The sequence below is a fragment of the Pteropus medius genome, unplaced genomic scaffold (assembly GCF_902729225.1).
Source record: "Pteropus medius unplaced genomic scaffold, Ma_sr-lr_union100, whole genome shotgun sequence".
NCBI lineage: Eukaryota > Metazoa > Chordata > Mammalia > Chiroptera > Pteropodidae > Pteropus > Pteropus medius.
The window spans coordinates 4947018-4966792 of NW_024355990.1; the positions used below are offsets into that span (position 1 = coordinate 4947018).

The 19775-nt window shown below is 55.6% G+C and overlaps 1 protein-coding gene across 9 annotated transcripts; it reads right to left on the minus strand.

Moving 5' to 3' along the window:
• Window positions 1-1375: 1375 nt before the first annotated feature.
• On the minus strand, window positions 1376-13647 carry SLC16A5 (solute carrier family 16 member 5). Of its 9 annotated transcripts, none has more exons than XM_039859152.1 (6): window positions 13455-13646; window positions 12201-12358; window positions 9329-9594; window positions 6713-6856; window positions 3504-4313; window positions 1376-2266 (listed from the first exon to the last, which is right to left on the minus strand). In XM_039859152.1, the coding sequence occupies exons 3-6, from the start codon at window positions 9525-9527 to the stop codon at window positions 2019-2021; spliced, it is 1401 nt and encodes a 466-aa protein (XP_039715086.1). In that variant the 5' UTR covers window positions 9528-9594; window positions 12201-12358; window positions 13455-13646; the 3' UTR covers window positions 1376-2018. The 9 variants fall into 9 exon arrangements, with proteins under 9 accessions (XP_039715086.1, XP_039715084.1, XP_039715082.1 ...); XM_039859150.1 differs by having other exon boundaries at window positions 12201-12385; XM_039859148.1 differs by having other exon boundaries at window positions 12201-12456.
• Window positions 13648-19775: the final 6128 nt, after the last annotated feature.

A 19775-nucleotide genomic window follows, 5' to 3' on the forward strand; every position in this document is an offset into this window, starting at 1 on the left:
TAGATGCTCAATAAATATTTCTTGGAGGCAGTCTGCCTAGAGATTATTACTATTGTACAGGGGGCAGTGAGGTCCAAATTCCCTATGCTGAACATTCACTGATATCTTTTTTTCCTTAAAAGAAATCTGTTTCAAGGAAGTGGGCCTATTAGGGGATGCACATTTCCAAGCCCCGTGGCTATTAGCACCAAAATCATTTATCTATCCACCAGCCCCAACTTCCTCCTTCTCCACTCTATTAAGATGAAGGAGACAGGAATTGGTAAGAGGTGTCCAAGCTTTCCTTGTGCAGTGTGGATGGTGGCTAAGCACAGGACTGGGTGGGAAGCAGGAAGGCAGTGGGGAGGGCGGGGAGGGTCTTCAGGATAAGACTCTGTAAACTGGAAGAGACTAGCTCATCCAGATCAACATCCTCCTTTTTCAAAGCCCAGAGATGGTGAACAATTTGCCTCGCGTCACATAGCAAACTGTGGCTGAACTAAACATGAACTCAAGTCTCTATCCCAGCCCAGAGCCCTTTGCTTTGCCTCTGCATTATCCACTGAGGCCATAAGGGGGCACTAATGGCAGGGTCCTGGAGAAGACAGGCTATCCTCCAAGGATGCTTACTCATGCCCGCTGGACATGTGGAGGAGAAAGGCTAGAGTTGGGTCATGAAAATAAAATCAATCCTCCTGATAAGGTTTTCTTGTTGGAGCCTGGTTGAGCCTGAATCAACAAACAAGGTCCTGGGCGTGAGCAGCCCGCCAAGCTGGACAACTGAAGTGGGGGAGGAGGACTCACTCCAGGCCTGTTTTCCTGCTTCATTAATTCACAGGGTTTATAACCTGCTGCAGGAAACATTTTTGCGTGTAATTCAAAACTATTTTTCCATTCCCTTGGTTGGTACCCTGCTGAGACAAGCCTGAGCTGATGACAGCCAGCCCCCAGGTGATGACCTCAAGGAAGGGCACCAGCAAAGAGTGTGTATGGGTGGACGGGGGCAGGGTTCTGGCCTCCAGGCTACAGGCACAGGAGAATGGGGAGCAGGGTTGGACTGGCAGCTGGCCAAGCCAGCTACTTGCCCCCAGGTTGAGACCTCTGACGGCAGGGAGAAGAGAATGGCAGGAGAAGGGAGTGAAAGGGCTTCTGTTGCAAAAGCAGCTCCGTTTCCACAGAGGTCCTTGGGCCCTGCCCAGCAATCCCTCTCCATTGTCAGATGTCTGGCTTCCCCCAACCCCAGCACTAATCTTCCGGGCCAAGACGCGGGGTGGGGCAGAGGAGGGAAGGAGACCCTGGAGTGGGCTCTGCTGAGTGTGCAGGGGGCCCTCAGACTTTACCGATACTAGGGCCCAAGTCAGGGGCTCCCCTCCAGTTCTCTGCACAGACACCAGGATGGGAACTCTACTCAACATTTAATCTGTCTGAACCCTAAACCCTGCATCCAGGCCAGCTCCTCAGTGTGGCCCTCCACTGCCGCAGGTCATGCTCTCTCAATGCCCTTCTTCCCAAAGTTCCAGTCAGCGTGAGGCCCAGCGATTTATGCTGGAGACGGCCCTAAGGGCAAGGGCTGGGTCACTGGGAAAAAGGAGGACAGGAGGGCCTCAGAATCTGGAACTGTCTGGAGGCTGGAGGACAGAGTCACAACAGAGGTATCCGGGCTGAACTTGAGGGGCCAGGGTGTTGAGTTGTTGCATCAACAGTGGCTGCCAGCTGAACCGAGCCGGCCATGACAGGGCTCGGACTTGCCCTCTTGGGCCCCAAGCACTCTGGCGCCCAAGGAAAAAAGTCAGGAGGACCTGCTCCTGGATTCTGCTCACTGAAAGCAACCCTGAGTCTTCGGAGGCCAGCCTCCAAGGTCCCAGCTCCTGGCTGAGTCCTGATATGCAGAGCCTGGCCGACCTTTGGTTCAAGCTCTCTGGGTAGCACTTCACCAAGCCTCCTGGGGAAGCAGCTAGACATCCCCATTCCTGGGCCGAGGCAGTGGCTACTCACTACCCTCAGGGCTCGGGTGCTGGTCACACATGTGATCCTGGGGCTCAGACACTGGTCACGTACATGACTTCGGTGCACAGCTGCTTCTCAGATCTGGGGCCCTCCACAGTGAGGGCCCGCTCTAGAGCAGCCTCCGTGGCAGCTGCTTCCGCCTCGGCCTGCCTGCCCCGCTTCTCCTTCTTCTGCAGGGCGCAGAAGCTGCCACCCATGAAGAGGCCGGCTGAGATGAGGAAGAAGCTGGACATGCAGAAAACATAGCTGAAGTTGTTGTTGGTGGTGTCCAGGACGAGCCCTGGAGGACAGAGAGCAAATGAGGCCACTGTCTGGAGCCACCAGCACTCCCCCTGCCACCACCCCCGCCGCCCTCAGCTAAACTGTGCTCTCTGCGAGAGCCGGGCCTTTATTTCTGTCTCTGCTGTATCTCCAGTAGTGGGAATTGTGGCTGGCACCTAAGGGGTTGTGTACCAGACAGACCCTTAGCAGGCACAGTGTTCAAGAAAAGCAGGCAAGGAAACACTAAACCTGCTCTGGTTCAGCCAGGAAGAGTCTCTGGGCCAAAGAGCACGTAAGGGCATGCCTCTCTTACCCTTGGTGGCAGGGAGCCAAGGAGACAAGGGCCAGTGCAGTCTGGGGTATCTGCTCAGCCATGTCCTGGGCTTTGGAGTCTGGATCTGTCTGGAGGCCGGAGGACCCATACCTCCTTCTGGAGAGTTCTCTCTCTTTGCTGGCTTGGAGAAGTCCCTTGGGAACTGGGACTGCCAACTCAGCACCCAGGGGAAGAGTCCCCATGCTCTTGCTGTAATAACTGCCGCTACGTGTTGTCCATGGACTGCCCCCCAAGGGCTTCGCGAACCTTCCCTTTTGCTCTGAATGCCCAGCAAGCCCTCTCCCGTGCAGCTCTGCTTCCCTATCTGTACATTTCCCTCGTGACACAAGTCACCATCGTGACCACAAACCACCAGAAGGGAAGTCTCCGTAACCAGCCACATGTACCCAGTGACTGACACAGGTGAAACGATGGTTATGGCAGGTATTCTTTTCTGCATTTTGCAGATGATATTGCGGCTCAGAGAAGGAAAATGACTTGCCTGAGTCCCACAGGCAGGAAGTCGGACAACCAGGATGTTAATAATAGCAAGCCCGTGCATAGCGCCTACTCTGTGCCAGCTTCTCTACTAAGCCCTTTACTGTATAACTTGTGATCCTCACAACAAGCCTACCAGGTAGATTCTATTATCATCCCCACTTTGCCGATAAGAAACAGAAGAATACAGGGAGGAAGAAGACAGACAGTAAGTCTGGTACACAAGCCCTTACTTTGAACTTTCCTATCCTGAGTTGCCAGCTGGGGAACAATCTATAGCCAGTCTCCTGGGGTGCTTGGGATAATCACAGATTCCAAGTTCCTACCCCTAGGACATAGGATGGGGCCCATATCTGTCCAGATTGTTCCCTTTGTCCTACCTCTGTACCCTGCCCGCCCAGCCTACACCCTGGCACACCTGGCCGCCCTCCCTCCCGGGCCTCACCAGCGACTGGGGGGGAGACGAGGATGGAGATACTCTCCAGGATGGTACAGAGACCCAGGGCCCTGGAGAACTGATCCATGGACACGACGTCCATGAGGACCTGGAAGAGGAGGGCACCAATTCCGCTCATGGACACGCTGTACACCAGGCAGTAGCCCACCAGCACCCGGAAGTCGGCCGACGCTGTGCACACCAGGTTGGTGAGCCCATTGAGCAGGATTGCCAGGCTGAACAGGTACTTGCGGTGGCCAGCAAAGTCCTGCCGGCCTGCCAGCAGCCCAGCCATGGGCCGAAGGAAGATGTTGCTAAAGCCGATGATGGAGATGAGCAGGGCCGCCCTGTGCTCGTCCACCCCATGACGCATGGCATACGGCACCAAGAAGACATGTGGCAGCGGGAAACCCAGGATCATCCACATGACACCCAGCGTGAACACGCGATAGCCTGCATTGTGCCAGAAGATGTCAAAGCCCAGGTGGCGCTGGAGGGCCCAGCCACACGCTGCCAGGCAGCCGCGAGTGGGTGTCTTGGGAGGTGGAGGGGGTCTTTCTCTGGTTTCAGCAGCCGCACTGGTGGCCACGGGCCTCAGGATGGCCCCGCAGACACAGCAGTGGAGAAAAACCCCACCGAAGATGAAGAAGGTGCCCCTCCAGCCCAGGTTCTCCAGGAGGTAGCGGGCGAGCAGCGGCCAGAGCGTGATGCCCAGGGAGCCGCCCACCGAGGCCAATGCGTTGGCCAGCACCCGCCGGCGGTTGAAGTAGAAGCTCAGCACGATGATGGTCGACTGGAAGCTAAAGCACATGCCCAGGCCTGTGGTTGGAGAGGGGAGAGCTGCTCGAGGGCTTTCCGGGGCCTCCCAGCAGTCCCAGCAGGGGCACGGGGTTGTGTCCCACGTCTGCCGTCCCTCCCTTCTAGACTAGATCCACCTCCAGGTCCCCTGGGATTAAGGTGGACTCAGCCTGCTCCCTCCCTAGAAGCATCTCGCCCCTCCAGATCTGCCCTCTCAAGGCCGCCAGGGACGCACAGCCGTCCTCTTGGCACGGCACCTGGGTGATCTTTAAAAAACGAAATCAAATTAAGTCTCTCCCCTGCTTAACGCCTTCTAGAGACTTCCCATCACATCTAGGAAAAAAGCCAAAGTATTTCGCTATGCTTCAGAAGGCTTGGCACGGTCTGGCTCCTGGCCACCTCTTGGGCAGCATCTCAGGTCACTCTCCCTGTCACTCACTGGGATCCAGATGCATCAGCTTCTTTCTCTTCCTCTGGATGTCAAGCTGCTCCCTAGCTCGGGACCTGTGCACTTGCTGTTCCCTCTGCCTGGAGTATGCTTCGCCCGAACTTTCCTCTCCCGACTCAGCTCAGATGCTACCTCCCCCCCCACTCTGTGCCTGTCCCCACACAGCTGAACATGCCAGAGAGAAAGCTCACAAACACCCACGACCACTGGTCTCAGGCAGGCCCCGGGTTACCCGTGATGCCACTACGGGTCCCTCGCCCATTTTCTCTGCCACCTCCTGGATGAACCCTGGGCCTTCATCCTCATCCTCACCACCCCGCCCCCTCACTCCCAGCTGACTGCCTGCCTTTCCACCTGTGGTGATGGACGTCCTTGCTCCCGGTCAAGGCCAACCCTCCACTCGAAGGCATAACCCTCCAGCGATTTCCTTCATCATTCGTTTTCTACTCTTTTCTAGATCGTTCTCCTTCATTGTTATTTCTCCCATTAAAAACAAAATCCTCTCGATACGAGCAACTAATTGTCTATTATATTTCAATAAAGCTGGAAAAAACAGACAAACCCTTTCTTGACCCATGGTCTCTTCTGGGTCTCGGCCCATTTCTCTGCTCCCTTCCATCAAAATTTCTTGGGAGTATCGTTTATCTCAGCTGGCTCCAATTTCCCTCCTCCCGTTCTCTGTTGGACCTATTCCGGTCAGACTTTCACCCCCATCCCTGCTCCAGAATTGCTCTTACCAAGGTCACAAACTTGCACTTGCCAAATCCAATGTCTCCACTAGATCTGACCCGTCGTCGGTGGCTTCACAGAGTTGACCGTTCCCTCCCCATCTCGACCTTTCTTCACTCGCTTCCTTGAAAAACTCCACCCTTTTGGTTCTTCTACCTCTCTCGTCACTTCTTCCTGCCTAGAGTACTCAACACTGGAGTGTCCTGGGGGCTTAGTCCTCCCTCGTTCCCTTAGTGACAGCAGGGTGACACCTCATCTCGAGACTGGAACGCCAGCCATCTCGTCGATGCTCCAGCGGCTCGCTCCAGCTCGTGGCCTGCTCCCTGAACTCCAGGCTGAATGCATCCACACCCGAGCGTCCCATCTTTCCTGCAAACCTGCTCCTCCCCCGTTAGCGGCAAATTCATTATTCTAGCGGCTCAGGGCAAAAAGCCTTGGTGTCCTCCTTCTTGGCTCTTGGAACCTTGGGTCATCCCGAGCGCTTCTCTGCACCTCGTGTGCATTCCTGAACGCGGCCACTTCTCGTCACCTCCGTCCTACTGCCTTGGTTTAAGGTACAACCACCTCATGCTTGGTTATGACCATGTCTCTACCTGTTCTCCCATCCCTGGCTTAGCCCCCTACGGTGTATTCTCAATACCATAGCTGGATTGGCACTTTACAGATAGTGGTCAGATGATGATAATCACTCAGCTGCCTGAACCCATCAAATGGCTTCCCATCTCACTACACCTGAACCCCCATCCAGCCTCCACTCCACCCACTGACCCCTTATGTGTGCCCCTCTACCCTGCTGGCCACCTCACTGCTCCTTGGCACAGGACCTTTACACTTGCTGTTGTCTCTGCCTGGAATGCTCTTCCCCAGAGAGCCTGGTGGCAGACGCCCCCACCTCCAGTCACCTTTTCGGCGAGGCCTTCTCTGACCGCCCAGTTAAAAACAGCAACCTCGTCCCATGACCCTACCTTACCTTTTGTGCTGGGTATTCTAGATATTCTACCTTTTTACTTGTTTAATCTCTGCCCATCACCACTCCGAGCCAGGACACAATCACATCAGCTGTCCTGTCTTCTCATGCACTTGTCAGGATCAGAAATAATCCTTCTTATTTATCTGTTCATTGTCTCTCTCCCTCACGTGCTCCCTCACGTAAGGAGCCCCATGAGCTTTGCCTGCCCGGTTCACTTGTGCCTGGCACTTTTTAGCAGGTGCTCAGTAATTCTTGAAATGGAATGACACTCACCTGAGATGAATCCTACTGCAAAGTACAGCTGGTTGAGGGTGTGGCAAAAGGAGCCAGCCACCATGCCCAGGCTGGCCAGCACCCCCCCCAGCATTGCTGTCACTCGGCAGCCAAAGCGTCCCACCAGGATGCTGCACAGGGGTCCTGTGGTGTAGAGGCGGGGGGGCAGGGATGAGGAGCCAGCCAGCAGTGGCAGCTGACTGTCGAGCTCTGGACGGAAGGGAGTGTGAGGCTGGGAGGGGACTCCAGCAGGAACTAGCCAGGAGGCTCAAAGGGCATAAGCCCTAGAGCCTGCGGCCCTGGATTCTGATGCCTGCCCCGCCATGGACGAGCCGTGGAGCCCAAGCAAGACTGAGCCCCCTCTGTGCCTCAGTTTCCTCCCCGACAGAGTGAGGGATCAGACTGGGTGATGACTGACCAGCTGTGAGTGAGGTGCTGCGTTGTTCTGTTTGACCCAGACAAGGATCCCCAGAGGCCCTTTGCTGCACTGACCTGAGGTCACTTCCATACGGGTGAAACAAGATTGGCTTATGACCCAGGTGGATGCTTCTCTCTGGGGGTCGGCCTGAGAGGGTGGGGGTCTTGGGCATCTAAATCGTGGGGAGCATCTCCAGCCCCTGCTCTTACCCACAGCCCTCCCTCCATCCCGCCACCTGTCTAGAGTGGGAAGCTGGGGCCCTCGGCCGCTCTGCACCCCTTTGCACTGGTCTCTGGAAAAAACTGGGTGAGATACCCTCTTCCCTCCCCCATCGCCTCTAACCACCACCAGAGTCTCTCACTGGTGTGCGGCTCCTGGTGGAGAGGGGCCTGTTTTCTTCCATCCCGGCCTCGCCCTGAGTGGCTTTCTTACCGGCACAGACCCAGAGGAGTCAACACCTCGCAGGGCCCCATGCACTGAGCGCCCTGCCCCCCAAGTACATGTAATGGAACCGCTCCACAGTTACTCTGCCAAGCGCAGCCAAGGGGACAGGGAAGGTGTGTGTGTGCACGCAATTTGCGTGTGTGTGCTTACAGCAGGGAGGGGAAGTGTGAGTGTGAGCCAGTATGAGTATGGGAGTGACGGAGGAAGTGAGCAGCCCGCCCTCAGAGATAATCAAGCAGAGGCAGCTGTAGAGGGAGAGGGGAAGCTACGGAGTGAACTTGACCACTGACCCACATATCTTCCCTACCCCCATACTTTGACCTGGAAAGGTGATATTGGCCCTGAGTCATGGAATTAGGAGTGGTGGCTGGGACAGGTGCCAGCTTAGCTGTGGTAGCTGAGGGTGCTGGGGTGCAGTGCTGGGAGACAGAGCTTTTCTTTGGCTGGGGTGTTGCTTCTGCCCTGAACTCATTCTGCAACCTTGAGCAGGCCTTATACTGTGTATTTGTTCGTTTTCCTCATCTCTAAAGTGTGTGTGTGTGTGTGTGTGTGTGTGTGTGTGTGTGTGTGCACGCGCGCACGCGCTCACTTAGGATCAATGATACTTTCAAGTTTAAAATTCTACCATAGTCTGAATGAGCACAGGCTACAGGTGTGTGTGTGTATGTGAGAAAGACAGAGGGGACAGACAGGAGTCTCAAGCCGATTGAGACGTTACATTAAGGAGCCTGTTAGGGGATGGCGAATCTAAAGCTGGCTACGGACTGGGGAACCCCACTGGATGCCCAACTCCCAGCCCCTGGCCCAGACCGCTCTCTAGTTGGAACCATCTGAGATCCCCGCTTCTGCCTCGACCTTGTGGCAAAAAGGTCATGGGGTCTGGGACAAGACTGGCCTTTCCCTTTGCTGTGAGCCGACACCTCGAGTGGCAGGTTCAAGGTTCATCACAGAAGGTCGGCACCTATCCCAGTCTGACCTCCCTCCTAATTTGAGGGAAGGACCTGGAATAACTAGCAGACTGCCGCTGCCGGGTGTGGGGAATGGGAGAAAGTCGGCAGGGCTATGGGCTCAGCTAAGGCCAGCAAACCTCCATGCAGCAGACCAGGCCCCCATGGAGGCCACTGTCTGGAGAGCTCCTGGGAAGCTTCTGGCCTTTCCCTATTGTTGGGGTCAGAGTGAGGTGGTCACATTTCTGCAGGAGCCAACCAGGAAATGGGAGGAGCTGCCTTCCCTCTATTTATTTCCCCAGCCCTTGCAACTCGGCCCCCCCCCACTTCCTGGTGAGAGATGGGGCTCTTGCCCTGCCCCCAACTTGCTGCTGGTGTCTTCCTTGAGCCCCCTTTCGTGTGGGAGGTGAAAGGATGCTGGGCTTTACTCCCATTTGAGGTTCAGAGTGATCGTCCGGCTGGACCCGAAGCCGCTCCTTTTCCAGTCTGTGCTGTGTGCCATGCCTACAGTCTGGATCCATCCTTCAACGGCCACTGAGAGGACTGAGTTTGCATCTCAGGTGCCTCTAGGCTTTTACCTCTTTGCAGCCCAGCCCAGCCCACCGCAGCCCAGCCCAGCCCAGCCTACCTAGATTCCTACCAGCAGGGCGGGCCGTGCTGAAACCAGGGGAAATCTTAAGAATTCACCCAGAAAGGTAAAGCCTATGGCCTCCACAAGAGGGACCCAGGGGGCCATGGAGGTTGTGGCTTCCTCCCCACCCCAGGCTCTTCCTTATCCCTCCCTGGGCCCCTCTTCGGGCTGCTTACCACCTGCGTGGAGCATGGCCGTCAGGATGGAGGGGATCCAGGAGGTCTCGCTGTTGCTGGCCTGGAACTCATGCTGCAGGTCAGTGAAGAAGATGCCGATGCACGTGGGGAAGCCCAGGGTGAGGCCCTGTGTCACCATAGTGGCCAGCAGGACCACCCAGGCCCAGCCGCCCTCTGCACGCTCCAGGGCCTGGGGCATCCTCTGCTAGGAACGCTGTGGCCACGGCCTCAGGCCTCACCGCCACTGCTACCACTGCCTGGGCTGCCTGGGGAGGGGACAGAATAGCACTGCCAGCCCTCCACCGGCTCACCTGCCGCCTTTCCTGGGCGGCTGAAAGCCTCCCTTCCTCTTGCCCCAGCACCCAGTCACGGAGGAGCACTACCCGCTGGGAGGTGGCCAGAGGCCCACATGTTGGCCTTGGCATCTCTTTTCACCCACTCCTCAGAGCTAGCCTGACAGGAGCGACAGTGGTGAGCAATCGGTGGAACAGGCAGGTGAGTGGAATGCTTTCTGGTCTAACATCACTTGGTAAACAGTAGATAGGACTTCCCGGCCCAGCCTCGGGTCCCACACGCAGCCAGCGCTCAGCCATTGCTTATAGAATGGAGTAGGTCTCTAGAGCCAGTGCAGTCCCACTGTCCCCACAGGCACACTCGGATACATTTTCAAACATTCACAACTAGGCTTCTGGCACACAGACTTTCGAAGTGCTACATTAACAGTGAAGTTCACTGTCAGTATAGCTGTGAAGGCCAAGGTAAGCAAGCCAGTGTTGGGTGCAGCCAAGGAGTGTACACAGAACAACTTAACAAAGGCACCAAACAAGCAGCTTTCAAGGAGAAGGCAGAGGTCTTATCTGGAAGCCCTCAAATCACCCTAAAACACTCCTTTTACAAGGAGTCATGGCCGAGAGTCAAGTTCGACAATCATGCAGAAGAATAATGATCTAGCATTTGCAAGGGCTTCTCTGAGTACACCCACCACACACATACAAAACACACATACATACAGAGGTCCACACAAATACGTACACGCTCACAGATATATACACAGCCACCCATGGACACATACCAAGACACACACACACACACACATATACATACACAAATACACACTTCCATAAACACCTACAGGCAAGCCCAGAGACATACAAACATGCACGCAGACAAACACATGCTACACAGACATCTTTGGCTAAGTCCTGTCTCAGTTCCTTGCCACCACCAGGCCATTCTCCCTTGTCAAAGAAATTGCCATAACCAGGTCTCGAAGCCCCAAGGCACTCTCCCCAAATGCAGAGCCCCTTTCCAGACCCCTCCATCCTGGCTCTCCCCAGTGCCCTCAGACCTCACCCGCACTCAGGTCTCCAGGCTCAGCAGGCAGAGGGAGCAGCCTTTGCCCCAGTGAAGCCAAGGGTTCCATGAGCTACTGTTCTCACAGCCTCCCTCCTTTTAGCCCCAGGTCCAGGGATGATCCATGGAGACTCAGGAAGCTCTCAGAAATATGAAACCCCTTCTTCCTGCCAAGCCCAGCAATCCACACCTTTCCCCCAGGTCCAGGAGCTTTAAAACAGCACCTAAGCTGGATCCACCCTAAAATGCCTCCTTCACACGCTCTAATCTCTTCTTGGGGCACAGTCCTGCCAAGGGAAGCGATTCATCCATCCCAGCCTCAGGAATGTGTGTGTGTGTGTGTGTGTGCGCGCGCGTGTGTGTGACCTTGAGCCCCATGGGTGGGGCAGGAGCACCTCTTCCCCTCCTGGCTCCTGCTTGTGACACTGCCCCTAGAGAGCCCCTCAACCCCGATCCCCTTGGCCTAGCTCCAGGCTCCGGCAAACCTTAGATATGGCTCCTCCAGCAAACTGGCTCTTGCCCCTTCCAGGATTTCTGTTCCCTCAGCAAATGGAAAGGCCACCAATGTCACCTGATCCTCTCTACGGTGACCTGAATGTCAAGTCTCCACACCCTTCTCCATAGCTCGCCCCTCCTCCCTAATACATCCCAGCCCCTCAACCTTCAAGGACTTGCCACTTTCCCTTCTTCCTCCCAGAAGGGCCACCTGCCTTCCTCAGCTGCCCTCACTTCCTCCTGCTCTTCTCTCCACTGTGGCCCCACCCCTGGCACTCCCAAGCTCTGGGAACCTGAAGGTTTCCAGCAGAATGCTGTCACCAAACCAGAGGCAGCGGGGAGGAGAGATTGGAGAAGAGCCACAAAGCGGAGCCTTAGAGCTGGACCCCAGCCCAGTCCCCACCCCCGGGTCTGGTCCCTTCTTGTTCCTTCTTGTCCTGCCTCTCCACTGAGAGGTCTCTTTAGTGTCCTTCTCAGCAGCTACTTCTCTGGGCAGCCCCTTTGGGGACTATGTCCAGGACTCTGCACCCACTTTCCCTCCTAAAACTTTCAGTGGGCCTGGCTCTTCATGGCTCCTCCTCTCTCCAGCTTCCTGGGACAAACTGAGCCCAGGAAGCCCTGAGCACTTGTCCTCTCTTGCCCGCTGCCTCCCCTGCACCCTCTGCCTTCCATGAGAGCCCCCCCGAACCCCCCGCCCATACTCCCAGCAACTCCCAGGTCACACATGGAGCCTTTATGTCCAGTTGGTCCTCCAGCCCAGTCACCGAATAAGCTGTCCCTCTTGCCCCTGCCCCCTATACAGGAACTCGGCCAGAGAGAAGTCTGATTGGTCCTTCAAGATTCAGCCCTAGAAGCACCCACAGGAAGCTACCTTGACCCCAACCCCAGGCTGGGCTAGGCCCCCTTCCCGTTTTTCTTTCCTTAATAGTGTTTTCCACTCCCTTTGACACTATAAGCAAGGACCTGTTTATACACCCCCACCCAGCCTCTGGCAGAGCACAGCAGATAATTTAATGTGACCCACCTGTGTTCCCCAGAAAGCAGGCAAGCCCAGGACCAAGGGTGACCCAGCCTCCCGGCAGGTGAGTCCATTCCAGAAGACTCAAGCAGAGCAGAGAAGAGATGGGGCTGGGGGTTCCTGCTTCGCCTCTGCCTCGGGGGTAAAGTGGTCTTTCCTTCGTACTGGGAACCATGAGTCATGATCACTGCCTGGTGCACGGTTGGGGCAAGGAGGGAGAGGGGACTGGAGACACCTTGCTCTCGCTTCCTGTCCACAGGAGCTGCCGACAATGCCAAGGTGACATTTCTCGTCCTCCCACCATCCCATAGCCCCTGGTCTGTTTTCAGGGCTTCCCATCTGATGACGGAGGCCTCACTGGGCCCTCGGAATCCTTTCCCTGCCCCTCCGAGCTTGCGGGTCTGGTTAAAAGGGTGAGCGGATGCTCTCGTGCCGGGGTTTGGGGTTACCGGGCTGGTGTGTAGAGTGGAGGGGCCCCTTCTCTCTCTTCCTCTCCCCTGCTCTCTTTCCATGGTGGGAGAATCAGTGAGTGAAAAAGGAGAAACCACGAGCCCGAGAATGGCGAAAGGACGGAGCCACAGGCAGACGCTCGCCGGACTCCCTGCCAGGCAGGAACCCGGCCTGGACCCCAGGACACACGACAGGCTGCAGTAGGGCTCCCTCTAGTCTAGGCAGGAGAGCTGCAAGAGTCAACTTGAGCTTGGGGCTGACAAACCCTCAAATCCCTGCACCTGGCTGGGCCACCGGAAGCAAGGAGGCATTCCTGAGGTCGGTGAGCTGGGGGCAAGTCACCCTCTCCTCCTCTGCCCCTAAACCTGCTCCACATTCCCCGCAGGGGCCGGCTAAACCCAAGCCTGGAAAGGGGATGAGACAGGCAACAGAACTTCATGACCTCTTGTCACCCGGCTCCGTCCCTGCCGTTCCGGATCTAGTTTCCACTCGGCTTCCGACCCTCAGCAGGACCGATCGCCTCTGGGTGGGGCTTCTAGGACGTCCAGGCGGAGCCCGCGTGCAGATGTCACGCCAGGCCTTGGGTGGTGCCCGACTCCTCATCTCCCAGGCTGTGCAGGGCAGGGAGTCGCTCTGGAGAGACCCCCTCCCCCAGGCTGGGGCAGCTCAAGACAGGGACAAAAAGGCTTTTCTGGATCCTCACCCCCGACAAGCGGGAAGGGGCCCGGGAGGCCCAGGACGGGACGGGACCCCGACGGCGCGGACGGGACCCCGGCGGGGGGACGTGGGGGGCCTGGGGAGCCTGCTCACCGACTCGCACGGGCCCAACGCACCCGCGGCTCCACTCCCGCCGAGCGCAGCTTCCTGCGGCTCGACCCGCCCGCGGTGGAGGCGCCAGGACACCGGGGCGGGCGGCGGGGACCAGCCCGAAACCCCGGCGTGGAGGGGAGGCGGGCCGCAGGGCGCCGGTGGGCGGGACCACCTCGGAGCCGCCTGGCAGTAGGAGAAGGAGGCCTCGCCCGGGAGTGGGAGGGCGTGGCCAGAACCGGCACCCCTTATCTCAGCCTTGTCCCCTCCTCTGCGTGACCTGAACGGTCCAGCAGCCGGGGCCGGCTCGGCGGGTTCATTTGCATGTCGTTAGCATGTAATTTACATAGTCCACATGCTCACTTTCCAGCTTCTCCTTTTTTTTTTTGTCCAGGTTCTAGGGTTCCAGGAGCGAGAGAGAGGGAGAAAGCGTGTGATTGACAGTCTCCACCGCCCAGCGGAAGTAGGGTGGCAGGCCAGGGTGCAGGATCCCTCTGGGGGCATTAGCTGCCCAGGGGTCCTTCCAATGAAAGCCTAGAGTTTGAGGGCCGCATCCAGGGGAACCAGGCAGGCAGCTGTGGGGGAGCAGAGAAAGAGACCACCCCTCAGCCCTGGGAAGCAGGTCACAGGATGCCCACCGCGTCCCCTCGGCATGTGCCCCTCGGAACTGTAGGCCCTTCCATCTTCTCCCCCAGCTAGCCAGCCCTTGATAGGCATTATTTAAAACATATTTAATTACTGCAAAGTTACAGTCATTAAGACAGTGCAGTGGTGGCATAGGAATAGACATGTAGATCGATGGACTAGAATGGAGAATAAACCCTTACACTTATAGTCAATTGGTTTTTCCATAAGCGTGCTGAGACAAGCTAGTGTGCGGAGAACAGTCTTTCCAGCAAATGATGCTGGGACAACTGGATGTCCACATGCAGAATAATGAGGTTGGACTCCTACATCAGCTTCTCCATTTAAAGGTTAAAAAAAAAAAAAGGATTATAGGTAAAAATGTAAGAATTCAAACTGGAAAGCTCTTAGGAAAAAACGTAGGAGTAAATCTTCATAACCAATGGATTCTTAGATATCGCACCAAAAGCACAAGCGACAGAGGAACACGCACATAAATCGGACGTCATCGAAATAAAAGGATGCCATCAGGAAAGTGAATCACATATCTGCTAAGGGACATGTCCCGAGAACTCTTACAACTCAACAATGAAAAGACGACCCCATTAAAATGGGTGAAGGATCTGATAGATATTTCTCCGAAGAAGATACACGATTAGCCAACAAGCACGTGAAAAGTTGCCCATCATCATTATTCATCCGTGAAATGCAAATCAAACCTATAAGGAGATACTACTTCCCACCTACTGGGATGGCTTAACTTCTAGGAAACTCTTGTAGGAGATACTAGTGTCAAGTTGTAAGGCGTGTCTTAGACTTAAGTCATCGCTGTGCTTGGGATTCATCTTTTCGCCAACTGTCCCAGTGCTGGGGATGGCTCTGACATAGGGGGATATTCAGCTTAGCCTGAGGTTTGCTGGATAGAAACATTGGGAGGAGGAAATGGGATCTATTAAGCTTTATCCTGAGGTCCTGTAGGGATGGTCCTGGGCCTTAGGAAGTCCTGTATGGGGGACAGAGATCATACTCGTGGAGTCTGTACCATCTTGGCATTCTTTAGCCTGGCCCAGTAGTGCAAGTGGCGGTACTTGCCCTGGGTACTCAGAACAGGCTGGATGTGGCCTTCTACCCTATCCTTGGGTACTCTGGCAGGACCTAGGGGCTCAGGACCCAGGGATTTCCTGGAGGTTCCTACCCTCTGAAAAAATTAAACAGGGAGATTTCCTAGGACCCTACTGTCCTCTGGAGAGCCCCACCCTCATCTTTAACTTCTACTCCATCGAGATGAAATTAATCGAGCTGTGGAAACACCCTCTCCACCATCCCGGACTCTGGGTGCCTCTCCAGAATGAGGTTCCCACCAGGCTGGGGCTTGGTCACTATGACTGTAGCACTCAGAGCCAGGGTCTGTGGCTCCCACAGGCAAACCCCACAGCCTTCCTCTGTGACTCTGTCCTCTAAGAGCGGGTCTGACACACTGCCTAGTCACCAGACCCAGGTTCGTTAGGGCCTAAGACAGTTGTCAATGAGGGTTGAGTGACCAGTGACCCAGAGTTGGAAGGGGGTCATCATCCTACAGATAAGGGAACTGAGGCATCTCCTGAGAGAGGGAGGCGCCTGCTCAAAATAATAAATCTTTAGAAATTAATAGCGAGTAGTTCGTAGTTAATAGATAGCACAATTGCCATACATCAGTAATAACCACCCCCACATTCTATGGCTGGTCTGCCGAGCCCCCGAGGTCTTTGCTTGTATATAGTTCTCTTTCCCTGGAACACTCTGTCCTAACGATCCTTGTTTGCCTCGTTGGCCCCTGGTTGGCCTTCAGGTGTCAGCTTAGAAGCCCCTTCCTCTAGGAAGGCCTCCCATACCTCCCACATCGAGGCATTAATCCTGCTAAGTGTGTGTGTCTCCCCCACAAAGGTCGCTAAGGCTTAGGAGCTCTCTTGCCCCGATGACCAGCGCTTCCCCAGCCATTAGCACGGGAGTGGAGAGTAGCACAGGAGAATAAGAGCTGTAATGATAAAGATCAACATGTACAGAGGATGGTTCTGAGTGCTATACAGATGCTGACTCATTGGCCCACCTGAGTCACTCCTTCACTTCTCGGGCCTTAACACCTCAAGCCCAGGGACTGGGGTCCTTTAAAAATATTTAATTACTTGAAAGCTCCAGGATAATCTCCTGGTCCCTCTGCCCCTTTCCCCAGCTCTTGGCCTCTGCCGTGACTCTCTGGTGTCCCTGGCACAGCCAGAGTGCCCAAATGTATGCTGGGACAATGGGGATGAGGTCTGTTCTGGCTCTCCTAGATGCTGGTGGTGGCTGGGCCTTCAACACCTTCTTGTCTGCTGCCCCCTTCCTTCTCTGCCAACCCTAGGATAGTTTCTCCATCCTTCCTCCACACCACCCCCCTCTGACTATTTGCCCCGCTCTGCCCAGGGGAGGTGGCAGTTTTTTGGCTGGCCCCAGAGGTCTAGGGTGTGCCACCCAGCTAGCTAATTTCTCCCAAGACCCCTAGACCTCAGCTCTGATGGGCACAGACTGTCCCAGGGCTGGCTGTAGATGCTGTGAAGGTAGGGGATGCACTATCACCCCTTCTCCACACCAGCTCCCACCTCCTGGGAGGCAGAATGTCCTGATCTCGCCTAATGCTAGGGCCAGGCTAGGGAGTGGGACAAGACCAACCATAGGGTGACCTCATGCTCCCTGAACTCAGGATTGTCTCTGTGCTGAGCCCTGCCTTGATTTTAAGTGTGTGGGGACAGGCGGTGGTCATAAATCAGGTTGTCAGGCTCTCCTAGGACTGCAGCGTGGGTACAGCCCTCGCTCCAAAGGCCCCCTTTGCCCCTCCTAGCCCAAGAGGGGGCTGTTGGAGCGTGGTTCCCGTAGCTTTGGGAACCCCTCAGCCTGAGTCCCTTCTTCCTTCTTCCACTTCCTCCTTCTTACCTCTTTTAATCAGACTCGCTCCTCCAGACTATTCCCTCTCCGAAGCTCCAGGCTCATCTCCTTGAGATCTGCTCGCTGTCATCCCAACTCAGCCTGTTCTCACACCACCCTCACCATCTTCCGCTTCAGATCAGGGGCCTCATCTTCATATCGAGCTAATCGTTAATTCTTCCCTTTGCAGTCTGGCTCATGTCTTATCTCTTCCTGATGCTGTGGCCCCTTCAGGGCCACGGGGCCCAAACACTGAGCCCTGAGGGGATCTCTCGGCTCGGCCTCCCTGCTTGGATCGCCAGACTCCTTTTCCCAAAACACCCTCCCTTCGGGCGCTGCACCGGAGAGTCTGCCTTTGAGCTCGTGGACCGCTCCGCCCACAGCCTGGCAGGGCTCCCTGGTCAGCACATCCGTTTCCCAACCCTCTCAGCCCATGAGCCTGACATCTCCCCCCAGCCCGCGTGTGCTCTTGCCCTCACCTCCCCCTTGTGCCCTTTCCTCGTCTCCAGCACCCACCCTCCCTCTCGGCCTCACCCTGGCTCTCGGGCCACACGTGGGCCTCCCCGCTCCAGCCGCCCTGATGCCCTCAAGATTGTCCTAAAACAAACTGGATCAGGCCATGCCCCTGAGGGCCACCCTCTGTGGTGCCCAGAGTACTCCAGAATCAAGTTCACGTTCTTGTAGGGCCCTCATCTCCTGCTGGTCCTTTCCCTTCCTCTGATCAGCCCTGACCCATGTCTGGTCACCTCTTTGCTCTCACGCAGGTGCTCCCCGACCACCTTGGACAACCCCCACTATTTTCAATGACAAAGGACAAGTGCCACACACTCTGCAGAGTCCTCTGGGTGGCTCCCGATGTCGCAGCTGCCTAAGAACCAGGACTACTCAGGCGATTATCTGTTTTGGTATCTCCAGCATTGGCAGGACACCCAACACAACACTCAACAAGTGCTGTGTGGGTTTCCTGGGACTGCCGAACCACAGACCAGGGTTCTTAAGACAACAGAAACTTATTCTCTCACGATTCTGAAGGCGCGAAGGCCTGAATTCCAAGATCTAGGTGCTGGCAGTGCAGGTTCCTTCTGGAGACTCTGAGGGGGAATGCATTCCATGCCTCTCCCCCCAGCTTCTGGTGCTGCCAGCAATCCCTGGCCTTCCTTGTCTGGTGGATGCACCACTCCAAACCTCTGCTCTATCTTCTCTCTGTGTCTGTATGTCTGTTTATCTCTGTTTTCTTATAAGGATACTGGTCACTGAATTAGGGTCCATCCTACTCCAATATGACCTCGTCTTAATTACATTTGTAAAAACCCCATTTTCTAATAAGGTCATATTCTGAGGCTCCAGGTAGACAGGAATTTGAGGATACCATTCAATCCAGCACAAGGGCCCAGTGTGCATCTGTGGCCTGCTGGAGCCACCCATCCTCAGGGTGCAGCCCCAGGCCCAGCTTCCCTGAAGGGTCTTCCCTATTGCTCTGACCTGCCTTTCCTCCTGAATCTCCTTCCCTTGGGAACCGTTTTTCTTGGCATTTCCTGCTAAATCTAAAATTTCTCTCAGGCACAAATCTACCCCGAAGAATTTCAGATCATGCAGGCAGGCTGTTGTGTAAGATTGGTATTTAAACAAGCTCAGGTCTCTCCCAAAATGAAACAAAAATAAAATCTACCTTCCATCCACTCATATCCACCTCCAGCTCCTGCCCCAGCCCCCTCCACTGGCTGACTTGGTATGAAAGGCACCTCACCTCCTCCCTCCACCCTCTAAAGCCAAACTTCTGTCCCTTCTGGTCATTCTCAAGTTACCACATCCAATGAACATGTTTAATCCTCATCTTCCTAAAGCTCTGACCTCACATACCCCTCGCTCCTTGAAATTCACTCTTTCCTTGGCTTGCAGGATGTCACTCTCCCCGGGATTTCCTCCCACATCTCTGGCCTCTCTTGTTTGTTCTTGACCTTTGAATGGCAGAATTCCCACAGGTTTCCCACAGAATTCCCACAGTGAGACCTTCACTGTCTCATTCCACACCCGTGTCTGTTCAGCCTACATAGCCAACCTGACTCCTTCACTGTGTGCCTCGAGGGGCCCCCGAACCCAACATCAGCGGGAACTTGCTATGGACGCTGTCCCCACGGCCTTTGCCCCACCCCCACTAAGCCTGGTCTGCCTTCATGCTCCGTTTTAGTCGGTGGCAGTGCCAGTATCCATTTAGGTGCCAGTTTAAGAAAGCAAACATCATCCCTCTTATACCCTCTCACACAATGGTTTCACACTGTGTGCCCGAGGGTGTCACAGTTCCAGAATCACACATCCTGGAACTACATGTCCCTCAGAGCCAGGAAGAGCTGGAGAGAGTAGCCCCATTTTGTCAGCTCCCCAATGAGGAAGGACTCCGAGATCCATGTCGCTAGCCAGACCAGTCCCCTGTCCCCTTGGATCATTGCCTAAGCATCACGACCTTGCCCAGCGATGCAGAAGCCTGCAACCCCTTGATCTGGGAAGAATGAAGATGGGGGCGGGGCGGGGGGAAGGTTTCTCCTGAACATCAAAAGGTTTAGATTTTGTTCCTACCCATCAACGTCCACACAGATAGCAGCCCACGGGACAAAGCGATTGGAATCGCCGAACGAGGTCTGCGAGGAGGAAGGTCAGAGAGAGACCCCAGCGAGTCTTGCTCAGAGGGGCCAAAGGGTGGCCCTGCCCTGCCCCCAAAACTACTGCCTCCAAACGAGAAGCGAGGGCCCAGAGGATGGGCCCCTC